This window comes from Oxyura jamaicensis, chromosome Z (genome assembly GCF_011077185.1).
Source record: "Oxyura jamaicensis isolate SHBP4307 breed ruddy duck chromosome Z, BPBGC_Ojam_1.0, whole genome shotgun sequence".
NCBI lineage: Eukaryota > Metazoa > Chordata > Aves > Anseriformes > Anatidae > Oxyura > Oxyura jamaicensis.
In genome coordinates this window covers 18,315,563-18,330,691 of record NC_048926.1, presented here as the reverse complement: position 1 = coordinate 18,330,691, position 15,129 = coordinate 18,315,563, and the positions used below count along the sequence as shown (strand labels likewise).

Here is a 15,129-nt window from a genome sequence, read left to right as displayed (position 1 = left end):
GCGGAGGCGGAGGGGCTGGGCGCTGCGCCAGGCCCGGCGGGCCCGCCCGGCCGCCTGGAGGCTGCGTTTCAGGGCCAGAGGGAGGCATTTGAACCCCGGGTCCTGCGGGGTGTGCTGCGGAGGCGCTGGGTGCGGGGGCTGTGCCTCCCCGTCACACACACTCCTCTGGGTCACCCCTGACCTGGCTGCCCTCACTTACAGTCAATGTTTTAGATGTGGATAACATGTATTCTGTCCCTTTTCAAAAATAGGTTCATCCTGTCCATGTTTGCTTTCTGCAGAGAAGCCTCAAGCCCATCCCTACACTTCTTTTCCTACCCTGGACATTTCCCCTCATAACTCCTATGGCACTGGGCCCTGTGTTGTCCCCTCACACGCACCCCACCCCATCCGTGGCCCTTTGGCCGTCCGGTATACCAGGACAAGCACTTCCCTCACAACTTCTACTTGGTGGAAGAAAGGCAGGGCAGCAAATGCTGACTGCACTCCCCTTTCTGCCTGCTGTCTTCCTCCCAGGTGCGCCGTTGCCTTCGCCCTGCCTTACTGACCGTTCTCAACCCTGCTGGCAAAGCAGCATGTACCCGTTTGGTTTCCACTTCTTTGTGTTTTCCCTTCAGCACCCTGCCAGGTTCTAAGCTCTAGCTTATTTCTCTGACTTAGCTCAAAGTCTATTACCTCTCAAAGGTCTTTGTGTCAAATAATTTGTGTGAGCTTGGGAGCAGTTCGTTGGAATGCTACAAGACCCGCTCCTTGCTTTCAACAGATGTAGATGTAGAACTGAGCAGCAAGGTTTAGAGGTGGGCTTGTCAGTGCTAGGCTAAAGGTTGGACAAGATGATCTTAGAGGTCTTTTGCAACGCAAATGATTCTGCGATTCTATGATCGCTGTTATTAATGTCGTTTGACACCTGAGTTTTGCTTTTGCTCACTTTTTTATTCTGACCTCCATTTTCTGATTTGAGTGGTCATATTATCACAGCACTTTTGTGTACTGTTGCTTAACATTTTTTGAATGCATTAATTACCCCCAGTACTCTGCATCTGCCTGGCTCTGGAAGTCTGTTTTAATCAGTCGATGCTAATAGTGCCCAAAGAGCCTCATAGCTCACCACATAAGCAGCTCCTAGGTGGCCAGCCCAGGGGCATACGTTTACATTATATCGCTTGTACCTCCATCTCCAAACCTGAGCACAAAATGTGGAATAGCAATTTACTCAGAGCAGTGCTGCATATCCGCATCCGTGATAAATCAAGAAGCATCAGTCTCCTTCCAAGGGACAGCTGGCAGCTGCTCAGGGCTGTGCAGCTGAAGACCTTGACTTCAGACAGCTCCCTATTGAGGCTGCTGGATTTTCCTCGTCAGCATGCTGATCTGGCCTCGTCATCACTGACCCACCCAGCAGAGGTGTTCCTCAGGCCCTGTGTCAGCATTTGTCAGCGCCCTTGGAACCACCACAGCTCTTTTTCCACTAGGGCTAGTGGTCGATATCTTTTGGCCGCTGCAGTCAGTGCCTGCCATCCATGCAGACAGGATTTTCTTCTGGGGAACACAGGAACTTCTGTGGTACGTGGTCCAGGCTCCAGCATGCTGCTCTCAGCCCTAGTGGCCAGCTTAGAGTGAGTACTAAAACCCCAATAGGAGATATTAAGGATCAGCTTAACCTCTGTCATAGATTTTATCCCTAATTCTCACTACTGCAAAAAACAAAGATAAGTGATCTAGGTTTTATATTCCTTCAAAGTTACTCCTAATACTGATCATAGTTTGATCTGAGCAGGCTTTGCATTCACATGAATCCTCACAGGTTAAACTACAGGAAAATTACTACCCATTCTGCCTTTTCTGTGCTATTTATTGTTTTATATGTGTTTTCTTTCATCTTATTCTGCTCCTTTCCCAACCTTTTCGGTTCCTATTCATCTTAATTTTCAATTCCTTTAATCATTACTGCTGTTTTCTCTGAAACAGTTTTGTTTGTTTGTTTGTTTGTTTGTTTGTTTGTTTTCCTCATGGGTTGATCCATACTGTAAATAATGCTGACCTGCTAGAGTTGTATAGGCAGATGATTTATTTTTTTCTTCATTGAACACCCAGGAGTGACCAAAAGATGCCATTCTCAGCTACCAAAGCAGCTCAGGAACTGGATTTTGCTGCCCCAAGTGGTGAGAAGTTGTGTTTTCAGTGCCTGGCAGACTGCCTCTGTCCCTGGAAAGGAAGGAAGGAGGCACAGAGCTGAGCTGGGGGCCGGCTTTACTTCACAGGGTCCAGTGATGGAGAGGACAGTTGTCCTACTTTCTGCCTTTACCCCTCTTAGTGTTTTCTTAATAATTTCTGGCTCATTATTTGTATCTAAAACAGACACAAGCAAAGGTGTGAACTTCAAAAGGTGCAATAACTGCTACCATGAGGATTTTAAGGCATAAAATCTGTAAAATTAATAAAAACTTTATTATTATTATTATTATTATTATTTTTTTTTACATAAGTGTAAACTAGTTAAGTGGTTATTCTCTAAAATGTTCCAGCTTTGAGACTCTAACAAAAATTAAATAACATGAAATTAAGTCACAGCTTTTCAGGCACTATATTAGGCAAACATATGAAGGGAGAAAGTGTGTTATATTATTTCCCAAGTGGACAAAACTGCAAAGAGAACTTGGAACAATAACTAGCTTGAAATTACATTTTCCATTTGTCTCCCATCAGTGAGCCAGCTCTGACGACCATTGTGTGCAGAGAGTCTGTTGTGGGTTTTTAAATGAACTTTTTTTTTTTTTTTTTTTTTTTTTTTTTTTTAAATCAAGAAAGCCTACCTGAAAATTAGAAACGAACCTAAAAAAAGATTTTTGAGGTTTTGAAAACACCAACTTCTTAGGCCCTCAGTTACCATCCATAGTGCTAAGTGGAAAGGCTGAATTGATTAAGCCTTGCTTTTTTGTTCAGACTACCAGAGGCAAAGGTTTCAAAATCAGAATAGCACATATTGATTTCTGTCATTTTATCTCCATGAAACATGTATCTGAGTGCCTTCCTTGGTAGCGAATCTCTACCCTCTTCATTGGGAATCAAATTTTCAGAGTCAAAGTGAATGTTATTCTGATTCTGTTGAGCTCAGAACCTGTAACTCAGTTAAAAGGATTAATGTTTAATGTGTTCCTAGAGATCTGTAATTTAGGGGTGGAAAAGAAAGCCAAACTAAATCAAAAAGTGTGCAGATGCCTAAGTTCAGGATGCCTCATTGCTTTCATTTGGAGTTTGCTATCTCAAGACTCCTGAGAATCCATGCTGAAAGAGTTGTTTGAAAGCATTGTGATGTATTTTTCTGCTCTGGTGCAGAAGCTTGTAGTAAAAAATTTGGGAACATGAAGGAAAAGGTAAGGATTTTGAGCTCTTTCCTAACAAAGTGAGTTAGTAGAGGCCCAGTAAACGAAAATAATAAAATTGTGTATCAACCCAAATTTAATTTTCCTTGAAGCCCTCAAATATTTCCTTATTTCTTTTGTGGATTTTCCTCTGTGCTATAACTTTGTTGCTTTAGTAAGGAAAAGAAAGTGATTCTTCCAGGAGGGAAGATGAAGCTCTGGTGGGATTTAGCCTTTTCACCGTCACCATTATGAAGATACCAACTTGGAAAAACCATAACCCAGGATGTTGGACAGTGTCCTAGTAGGAAACAACCAGAACAGTGCTTTGTGCAAGGAAGTGTTCCTCAATACCATTCCTGAGAGCAAACTCAGTCAAGCACAGGGTACGTGCTTTTTATTGTTGCTATTTATGTTGTTTTGATTTGTTGTCAGTAATATCTCATCATAACTAGAAACTAATGTAATTTATTTTTTTTAAACTGTAGAGATGGATAGAAATTTCACTTCAAAGGTAAATGAAGTGGCTTTGTTCCATTTCTACGTTGTCTGTAACTGTAATGTCTAATTCTGAACGGTATGAGGACTTGCCAGAGCAGCAGTTACCACGCCTAACAAATCTGCCACTAGAGGGCGCGAAATGATTTTAAAAACAAGTTATCAGTCTGAAAGATTAAAGATTTTAAACTAGCAAAGCAGTGAAGTAAATACAATGAATGTGACAAATAATTCTAGTTTATTTTTCATTTTCAGCTTTAAAAAGATCAAATAGTATTAGCTTTTAAATGTTCTTTAAAATCATACTTGAAAATATATATCTATTTTCAGGTGTCAGAAATGGAGATACTTTATTTTGTGCTATGGAATTTAGGCAAAGATGCAGTGGAGTTTAGGAGAAAACTTTTTTTTTTTTTTTTTTCCCAACCATGAACATAAATACATCAGAAGTTGCATAACAGTTTTGAAACTAGGTTATGTAAAATAAGAGATAATTGAGCAGAAAGACAAAGGTTCTTGTCTGACCTTTGCAATACATGTTAGTTACCTCAGCCCCTGTCTGCTTAATAGGTGGCTGGTACTCAGAAATTCTCAGCCCTGCATTTAATATTGCTGGGAATGCATGTCTATCTCTGTTCCCTGGCTGAAGAGATACTACTTCACAGCTATGCAAGGATGGCCATTAAGATAAATCTGCTCTGTATGCCGTCCTTCCATGCTGTGTAATAGGGGCATGCACTAGACAGATATTCAGGTGGTACTGAAAGTCTTTCATGGTCACAGAGAAACAGGCACAGGTCAACTGCCAGTCCTTGTCATACACAGAGTCTGAATTTACCTCCAGAATTTAAAGACTGAGATATATTAGCAAAAGCAAACATATGAGCCAGATGTGCTTTAGCCCGAGCTGCACAAGTCTTTGAGGAGTAATATCAGTCCTAATAGATTGCAATCTAATACCTGTCATGGCAATCCCAAGCACAAACACAGGCTGGGCTGAGAATGGATTGAAAGCACTTGAACAATTTATGGAGGGTTGTGATAGGTGTTCCATGAACTGCAGTCTTTAAGTGCACATTCTTTCTCAAATATATTACAGGATTCACAAGGAAATTAGCAGGTGGGATGACATGGAGTCTTTTGTCCAGGGGATCACAATGGAGATCATCATTGATCTTCTAACCTTTAGACCTATTGTCCTGGTTTCAGATAGGACAGAGTTAATTTTCCTCCTAGTAGCTGGTAGGGTGCTATGTTTTGGATTGGGATGAGAGGAGTGCTGATAACATGCTGATGTTTTACTTGTTGCAGAGCAGTGCTTACACCAAGCCAAGGACTTTTCAGCTCCTCGCTCTGTCCTGCCAGCGGGCCGGCTGGGGGTGCAGCAAGAGCTGGGAGGGGACAGACCCAGGACAGCTGACCCAAACTGGCCAGAGGGGTATCCCATACCACCTGGTGTCATGCTGAACAATATATAGGGGTGGCTAGCTGGGGTAGGGGGGGCGGCTGCTTGGGGATAGGCTGGGCATCGGTCAGTGGGTGGTGAGCAATTGCATTGTGCATCACTTGTTTTGTACATATTATTATTATTATTATTATTTCCTATCTTAATAAACTGTCTTTATCTCAACCCACAGGCTTCACTTTCCCATTTCTCTCCCCCAAGCGAGGGAGGGAGGGGGGAAGGTGAGCGAACGGCTGTGTGGTGCTTAGCTGTGTGGTGCTTAGCTTGACTTCTTAGGTTAAATTTTAAGTTGCGGAGATGCTTTCACTTTGACATTTTCAAAATGAAAATTTCAGTTTTACAGAAAGTAGATGTTTTCGAGAGAGCTAATAAAAGTTTAAGACAGCTATTCATCTCTGATCCTGAATATCTGAAATTACTAAAATCATGCGCCTTATCAAACAAAACAGACTTCCTCCATTTTTGGATTTTTGTCTATGTGTTTTACTTATTCAGGAGAGATATCTCAGGTTTCTGTAGGTTTGGAGAAATTGTTCTCCTCCTACCTTTCCCATTTACTAGGTTACAGCAAGCACTGATAAATTAAAAGCATCTAGCAAATTTTCTTCAGTTCCCTTCACAGATCTAGAAATCACAAGCCCTGTGCTGTCTGTATACACAGTTCTTGCTGTACATGGCATTTTGTAACAGTTCGTTTTTTATTGATTCCCATATTTCAAAGGAATTGACTGGGATTTTTGCTTCAAGCTGAGCTCTGTCTGACCTTTGACCAGCATGGACAGCAAAGGATGTCTTTAGATGCATTCATCTAACAGCTAAAAGTTAAACAATTTTAGCTCTTCTGGCCATGGTTAGTGCTCAGGAGATGTTTCATGATGGTCAGATACAGATAATGAAAGATAAATAAATAAATAAATACAGCTGTATTTATAGAAACCTCAGTCTGAAATGTCAACATTATTCTAACCAGAAGTGGCCCTATCTACAGCAGGGTGTTTGATAAGCCGTGAGCTTCTGCAAGTTCAGCCTACAGTGAAATGCCACACATACGAATACAAGTTTTTGATTCTCTTCTTACAGTTTTTCTCTCTCTTTCCTGCTTGTTTCCCCCTTTTCTCCTCTATTAGGCTATACAATACTATTAGGCTATACTATACTATACAGCTTGGGCATCACCTTTCCTGAACATTTGAATTATAAATTGCTTCATGACTGGTGTCTGTGTCAAGGATGCCAAGAGAAATTTTTCCACCTGATTATTTGATGGAAGTTTCATTTCTTTTTACAATGTCTTCCATTGAAGCATAACCCCCTTTTTTTCATTAGCTTTAATCTCCAAAATTTGAAAATATGGTTTCTTGTTAAAGTTATTTTCCAGCACATATGAATTGTACTGAGTAACTTATTTCTGAAATGCAGATCTCTCCTGTCCCTTTGACTTGATGATCAAGTACAAATTTTTCTTGATCAGACTCTTTTGATCTGGATTAAATCAATATTTTAAAATCTAATTTAGGGGTTAGAATTCGTAAGAATTCCCTCATGGTAAGAAAGTTACAGAGAAGAAAAAAGTGACCACCTAAAATACTTCCGTTTAAGTAAAATCTTTACTGCAAGATGTGACATTTTGATTTACAAAGATAACCTCAGTGATCAAAGAACTCAACTTCAAAGAGTAAGGAATTTCACAGTTCATGTTCCTTGGATCCTGTACTGGATTCAGCTTACCAAAATGTGTTTTTCTTGGCCCTTATTGTAAATATTTAGTCAGTAGTTCCCCAACAAACTCTTACAGAGGCTGTGGTTTGCAAACATGGGCTGGATTAACAATCTTCATGTAGATATTTTTGCTTTAGAATTCCAGACTTGAGACTCTACTTTCTCTTCTAGTAACAAAATTCTTCATTTAGCCACAATTGTCAAAATTCTTCTGCTTCCCCAGTAGTTAAAAATTATCTACAACAAATGAACAAACACAAAACAGACTGAAAAAGTGCATGTGAAACTGTTGGTATTGCATACTGCTGGTTACTGGATCTATTCCAACTATATATATTAGTAAAATAAAATACATCATTTACATACTCTAATATGCTTCTTTTCCTTGTCCTATCCAACCTGAACATCGCTCATGGCAGATCTTTTTGTGCCTACAGGGACACAAATCTGGGGTCATGGCACTGTGTCCCAGTCCCAACCCCTTCACCCTACTGGAGAAGCACAAAGGAGTTCCTATATGGTAATGAGGTGGTAATGAAATGGTGTGAATTGAGATGCCCGGGAATCGGAGGTGGCCTGTTAAAGGAAGGATGGTGTGCGACTGAGTAGTCTGAACACAGCTGTAAAGTCTCTTGAAATCACCACGTAGATCAATGTAATCTGATTTTCTTTGTATTTTAATTAACATAAATAATAATCACTGCCATGGCAACAGCCAAAGTGTGGAAACTAGTAAAAAGAAGCAGAATGCTCTCTTCGGGCTAATTTCTCGTTTCTCTCTGTCTGTTTCCCCCCACCTTACATCACAGAAAAGTGATTTTGCAGGGGCAGGATTAAATCACAGCAAAATAAGTTTACCTTAACCTTTGAAGTTTGGATCCTCTGCTGTTTCTGAGGGTGGAGACCCCTCCAAGTGAGCATTTCAGGCACAGAATGATGCTGGAATGGGGCATGCAGGTTACAGCCCTTTTAATCACTTCTTCCCACTTTCTATACTACTTTTTTGAAAGTCTGACGCTGTCCCCCTGCGCTAAGCTATTGACTGCTAATATATTTTGTTCAAAGATCCTTAAGATCTTAACAGATTCACCAAAACTGCTGTGGATTTGTGGATAAAGTATAAAATGGGAATGCACTCTGTTTATATGGGAGCCATTTAGTCAACTTCCTGCAAAATATCGTTAATTTGTTAAACTTTTTTGTTAATTTTGGTATTTCAGTTCCACATTACACTGAAAAATAAACACACCTTTTAAGTTTGAGCTGACTGCCTTGCAGAAATGTCCAAGATAAATATTGATATATATAGCAAAATCAAATGAGGCTTAGAATTCATATTTCTGCTAATGTCTCTTAATCTGAATTGAGTCCTTAACAGTTTCTTTCTGGTATCAAGCCTTCAGGCTTCATATATGCATCAAGGCAGGGACTGCTTTTATGGTGCATCCTTTACAGTGTATATTGATTATGACATCAGGATGTGGATAATTATGACAGAGTTACAAAAAATATATTTAAAGTACTATTAAAATACATATGGCTTTCACCACTGTAGGTAGATCATGGGTTTCTAGCAATCTTGTAATGTAGAGCATTGTCAAACCGTGCACTGCAAATCATTTCACTTCATTAATTTTTCATTGTAGCTTTGATGTAATGCTATCATTTTTATTCAAGACTTGGATTTGTTTAAACCCAGCATCCAAACTCAAAATCAGTTCATCCACACAAAAATGCTTCAACTGCTTTTAGTGCTTGTACCGCTGCACTGCTGCAGCATTTTTGGAGCACTGAGCTCTAGCTTCCAGGCTAAGAGGAGAGCAAGATCTCCCAGAAAATGAGGACTGGAACACATATTAAAGGAATTGTTGCCAGTGGACCCTGTGGATGCCTTCTCATCCCATCTTGCTTCTCATACAGCATCACATAAGCACAGGGAACCCCTTGCGCTGTGCCACCCAGCCCCATGTGGCACCAGCTGGCTGCTTCCCCGCTGTGTTTCCCAAGCTCCTCTGTCTGCAGGAGCCCCGTTTGGACATCTCAATTATCTGCACAAACAGCCAGCTGAGCTCCGTGCTGCATTGATATTGTGGTATGATGAGACAGCTAGATGCCAGATGGCCCTGAAGGCTGCAGCGTGGCACCTGCATCAGTAAGTCTTGCTGGATCAAAGCAGAGCTGAGAGGGACGGCTGCACCTGTTTATTAGTTTACTGTGAATCAGTACATCAGCTTGAGGGAATGAGGATTTGGCTGTAGCAATAGCTTTGGAGTGACTAGTTTAGATAGGGCACTCACACTCTACCTCTTACGCCATCCGGCTGTGCTAGGAGTTTGCGAACTTTGGAGGTTGTGTGGTGGTATCCATCCTTACCTGATGGGAGTGTAGAACTGGTGGGTGGGAAAATTAACGGGGTGTGCAATTGGAAAGAAATGTAGCTGACGATTGTATGTGACTTATTCTCTAATTCATTTTCTACTAACAACCTAAATTTGCCAGTTAAAGTAATTTTGAAATGTGTTTCTTAGCCCTTTAAAGATGACCATCATACAAAAGTAAATTCTTTCTCAGAGGAGGTTAATTATTATACCTCAAAATATTAAAATATATAAGTATATATTCCAAATCAGTTGGAGAGTTTTTCGTGCTGGAGCCCACCTCTGGTGGACATTCTTCTGTGCCTAGGCCCACCATGGTGCTACAATTTTCTGTCTCCTCTTTGTGCACAGAGCTCTGCATGCTGCTGCTTCTGCATTAGCTTGCAGGGCTGGGGAGTGACATGCTTCGTCAGCAGAACAGGGCTACTCACTGGCATCAGGGTCAGACAAAAGCACTGAAACAAGCTGAAGAACACAGGGGAAAATGAAAATGATTCCTTGCATCTGTTCTGCTTGTGCAAGCAGCTACTGGAAATACTGCCCCTTGAAAATATGGTCATCAGAGTTACTACTGTGTGGTTAAAGAGTGCGTGAGAAATACTTGACTTCTTTATAAAAAGAGCATTTTTAAGGGCTGGGAAGGACATTTCAAAGGTTGATGGGACTTGTAAGGGTATAGCCCACAGTGGAACAGAGAGCCAAGGCCCCCAGCTAGCACCAACCTGAATGGGGGTCCTGAGCTGCAGTGCCATATTTCTCCTGTCTCTCCATCCATAAACGTATTTTTAATAAGGGACAATTTTTTATCTTGTGCACAGCATTGGATGCTCCAGGCTTTATGGACCTGAAGTGGCAAAGAGGAATGTATTTTCTGGCTCCAGCATGAGCAGGTCCACCTCAGCTATCTCTGATGCAATGTGCAGGTAGAACTAATCCCTTAGACTTAACCCCTGCCTTCAGCGCAGGGCCATGGAGATGCTGTCCTCTGGATGATCAGGGACAGCTGTTGTCTCTGGCAGTCAGCAGGTCTAAGGCCAGCATCTCTTTCAACTGAGAAGGCACACCCAGTATTTTCAGAAATATTCCTACTCCCATTAGAAGCCAAATATCATAGTGTTAGTCAGATAAAAATGCATATTTTGATTTCCAGCTATGAGCTGTATAAGGAATGAAAGACCTGCCCTTCTTAACAGGAATTTTGCTGTCATGATTACCCCAGGGGTTTCTCCTCTCTTCCAATATCCATAGCTGTAGCTGAGTGGTTACACAGTGAATGATGAGTGCTGTATCAGCCTCAGTTCCCTTTACTGCAAGTATCAGATTGTGTCGAGACATCTCAAATGCCCTGGATACAGCAGATACTATAAAAAGACAAGGCAATGTCTCAAAGTCCAAGGCATTTGTGGGCTTTCTGCCCACAGGGGTCACACACAGAAATGTGTTTGTGACCTTGCTTTCAGCAACCTTTTCTGATACTGAGACATTTTCTTCTATGAAAGCATTTTTTACAGTGCTTAGATCCATGCATGAAATCAATTTACCCGATTTGGAAGAGCAGCCTGATCAATTACAAAGGTAATTCTTCACTGACAGATACTGAGAAGGTTCAATAACTTGCTCTGCAGTGCTTGCAGCAGCATATATTGTTTATTCTGGGCCAGGATTTTGTGGCCAGCCAATATCAGGGTTCTTAATTTAATCAGATCAGTGTGTATTAAACCTGCCTTAAGCTGTAACTGGTCAAAAATTCTTTGCTGTTTACAGATGTCTCATTCTGCTGTTCATGAGCAATATTAACAGCTCTCTCCTTGATGTTCAAATTCAGTTCTAATTGAATTACAAAAGCAAAACGTCACATACGAATGAAAACAGCTCCTTACAGAAAATTCAGAAGTGCTCTGCCACATACTTTGAGACTCTTCTGGTAAACATATAAAAAGTATTCATCCCAAAACTTTCAATAAACTGCTACTAAACAGATGACAGATACACTTCCCTGTGCTGTACCTGGAGCTAAAAGAGGGGGAGCAAGTGGGACCCCATATTCCAGCACGGTCTCACTTATCTACCACACTGGTGTGGGGCCGGGACACGTGGCCATTCATGATGGAGCATGGGCTTAGGCCTCTGTATTGGGTTCCTCTGGCTGCTAGCAAAGAAGAAATCTGGCTGCGTGCATCCCTGACATGTTTGGGTCAGTACATTCTGCTGGTTTATGACAGACAGTGTCATCAGCAAGTACAGAACTGGGCACAGAGATGCCAAATCCCTTATCCAGTTCTGTGAGGCAGGCCCGTACACGTGGGAAGAACTCTGTAAATGTGGTGTTTACGTATATAGAACAGATGATGTGATTTTGGCTGTCTGATCTAATTCCTTGCCAAGTTTCCAGTAGTTTAATCATCATCTAATTTAGAATAATTAAGTCAGTTTTTTTTTTTTTTTTTTTTTTTTTTTTTTTGACTGCTTTTTCACTCTAGGGCTGTAAACACAATCACCACTTACATAAATAAAATCATTTATATAACAACTTGTAATTTTAAATGGTCAGATGTACAAAATTATCTGTGAAGAGAAAGTCAGCAGAGGTCAGCAAAGCAGGTTACTCACTGGTGACTCTGAGCTGTATCCCAGAAATTGTGCCATAAGGTGATATGGAAACCACGGGTCTAAACATGAGTTTTTATAAAGTTAGCATGCAAAGTTTAAATCTAGGCCTGTATCTAGACTTCACAATTTTTAATCCATGCTACATGTTCCATCAGATTAATGGCTAAGAAAGCTCCTTGACCTAGAAGTGTATAAAATCTAGACCAAATTTTCTGGTGTGATTGATCGCTCATTACCTTAAACCAATATACAAATCAGATGTAAGTAATATGAGGTGGAATTGTGAGTTAAATGGAAATGTAGGGACAGGTTTTTGATTTAGCTTGGTTTGTTAAAAAATAGCAGTTTCTTGACTTATGCTCCATTCCAAATAATAATAATAATAATAATAATAAGTACATTATGGAAATTTACAATCCAGGTCTTATTCTGCACTTCTTGTACAAATTCTTTGTCTGTACAAATAATAAATAAAATGCAAGAATTGGATTCTCCAGTTTTCTAAATTGAACTGCTTTCAAATGCCTTCAAGTCTAAACAATCACAACAAAAGTCTTTCTGATGAATGGACATGTGCAGAAGTGCAAGCTTCAGGCTTTCATTTCAGAGTAAAAGAACTCTCTGGCTTCAGCTGGTGAGTGCCAGGGTTTTGTTCATCAGATTTTTTTCATAGTCTTAAAATTGTATTTGTATTCAATTTCATTTGAATATGTTTTTAATTTGGCCAACTGGCAGATGGCTATTGTAAAGAGTCTGTATTTAACTTGGCACTTTCCATTCTGCATTCCTCGAGCACAGCAGTCAAACTTATCTCCAGTGTGCATGAAAGGAGGCACTTTCATTTGCAGCTGCAAATTTTTGAGCACTTGCAAACTCATGTAGAGCATTTTTTTGTTAAAATGTTGAGAAGACCAGTTACAAGGTATAGTGGGCAGATGTTATTTTCATCTCTACTACTCTTTTTTAAATCAGAGAAACTGAGAGAGATATTAGACATGTGTCAGTAGACATGTAGTAAGGAATGCCCACACTAAAATTGGACCCATGTTGGTACAGAAAGAGTGGGAGAAAAAAAAAATAGAATAATTTGATCTTGAAGATACAGTTGGAGGATGTCAGCCTAAACTGCCAAGCAACATGAAGAATTAAATATTCAGCTTATTGATCTACAAGACAGTGAATAATGATAAAGGCATCCATGCAAGAGTAATGTCTTTTTATTGGCAGGACTTCACAAAGAAGAACTTTATCCTTTTGAGTATTTGTAAGCAATATCTTTCTTCATGGGTTGCAAATAGGTAGCAGAATGTGTTAAAAAACAACAAATTTCTAAATCTCTTACAGTATTTTATTTCTGTCTTTGACAGAAAGTTTCATTTCTACTTACTGTGTTTTCAAACAAATATAGCCAGTGAGTATTATAGTTTTGTATAGTTTCAAACATGTAACACATTTCTAAAAAGTGCTTTTTCAAGGATATTTTGTATATAAACTTGAACTGTGGATTTTTTATTTTTTATTTTTTTCTTGGTAGTATCCTTCAGTTTGTGTGTTTCTCCAGAGCCTAGGAAGAAGAACTTAATCTAAAAAAAATTAGAAAGCAGCATTTTTGGTATGTAAATTAAATTTCAACAAACAAACAAACAAACAAAAACCTCACAACCTGTCTATTGCTTCTTTAATGATATATATTGCAAATGCTTATTGAAAAAATACAACTCCTTCTTCACTGAACTCTTAAATGTGTTTTCTTTTCAATATTATCAAATAGATTTTTTCTCTTGCTGTGATTAGCCTAAATTTTCTACTGTTCAAAAAGCCTAGCTTTCCAGCATACATGTAGCCTGAGAAAAGTAGTCTAACATTTCACATCAAAAAATAAAATCAGCCTACTGAAAAATATATACAGAGATTTTTCTTTCCTGTAATATAAATACAGGAAACATGCTTTCTACACTCTACGGCATTACTTGAATGATATCATCTTGTTATATTAAAAATAATTTTATCTCACCAATAAACTATGGACAAGGTTCAAAATTCATCCCCACCGGGTTCTTCATTTCAACAACCAAAATGCCATCATGGCAGAAGAGCGCAGACAAATCTTTGTTCTCCACTCCGTCAGGCAATTTGTACTGTCTGGTAAAGCTTCTCGATATGAAACCATGTTCATCCATCCTGGGTCCATGCTGAGCTTTGATCAGGAGCCAGCCTTCAAAAGTCTGAATGATGATATCTTCAGGGCGGAACTGCACGACATCCAGCAAGACCTGAAAGCCTGTGTTTCCCTGCTCCTGGCCACTGCTCTCAGCCCCAGTTGTACTTTCCACCATTCGCCTTCTGTTGCTCAGTGCTGCTGTAGAAGGGCCCGGCAAAGCATACAGAGAGTGATCCAGTTTGTGTGCTTCCAGCTCCTGGGCAGCAAACTGCTCTTGATAGCGTACAGGAGTTTCCACCCAGTGTCTTATAACAGCTTCTGCCATTGCTGAGGCAGAAAGATAAGTTGCTGCGTTCGTGTTGCCTGGGGGAAGCTACGGAGTCAGACCGAACTCTTCCCAGGCATGTGCCGTACCCTCAGGCTCGTTGATCACTTGATGTAGCCTCTCACTTTTAGCAGGGAGAGCTTAACGCTTAATCGGACATGCCATGCTCGGTGAGGCTCGTTTCATCTCCTATCTGCTAACAATAGAGCACTATTTATAGTGCTAGGGTCTTCAGCGGCTGTAACAGTTTTCACATGTGCAGCTTCCATGCATAAGTAGTAGAAGCAAAAATGTAATGCACTGCTGTTTATTGCAATATTGTGATGTTGGTTCATGTGAATAATGAGCAGACATAAAATATGAAATACTCTTTTATTTAAATGGACGTTTAATGATTCAATTTTTCCAAGGTATACATTGCAATAGATACAAACTGAATTTCTTCTAATTGAAAGATAAAGTTATTGTACTGTACAAAGGGAAGAAGTTTAAGTAGCTTGACAGCAAGAACAGAGTAAAATTTAGATTAGGTGAATTACAAAATTAATTAGATGTTGTTGCTTAGATTGTTCACAGGTGAAATATGGGCTTTGTGAACAACCTTACTGGAG

The 15,129-nt window shown here is 40.0% G+C and overlaps 1 protein-coding gene across 3 annotated transcripts; it reads right to left on the bottom strand.

The window, feature by feature from the left end:
* Window positions 1-9,820: 9,820 nt before the first annotated feature.
* On the bottom strand, window positions 9,821-14,700 carry HSPB3 (heat shock protein family B (small) member 3). 3 transcript variants are annotated; one of them, XM_035310818.1, is made up of 2 exons: window positions 14,047-14,700; window positions 9,821-9,877 (listed from the first exon to the last, which is right to left on the bottom strand). In XM_035310818.1, exon 1 carries the CDS (start codon window positions 14,516-14,518, stop codon window positions 14,054-14,056), a length of 465 nt encoding a protein of 154 aa, XP_035166709.1. In that variant the 5' UTR covers window positions 14,519-14,700; the 3' UTR covers window positions 9,821-9,877; window positions 14,047-14,053. The 3 variants fall into 3 exon arrangements, with proteins under 3 accessions (XP_035166709.1, XP_035166711.1, XP_035166710.1); XM_035310820.1 differs by lacking the exon at window positions 9,821-9,877 and adding an exon at window positions 13,560-13,615; XM_035310819.1 differs by lacking the exon at window positions 9,821-9,877 and adding an exon at window positions 13,560-13,596.
* Between the last annotated feature and the right edge of the window lie 429 nt (window positions 14,701-15,129).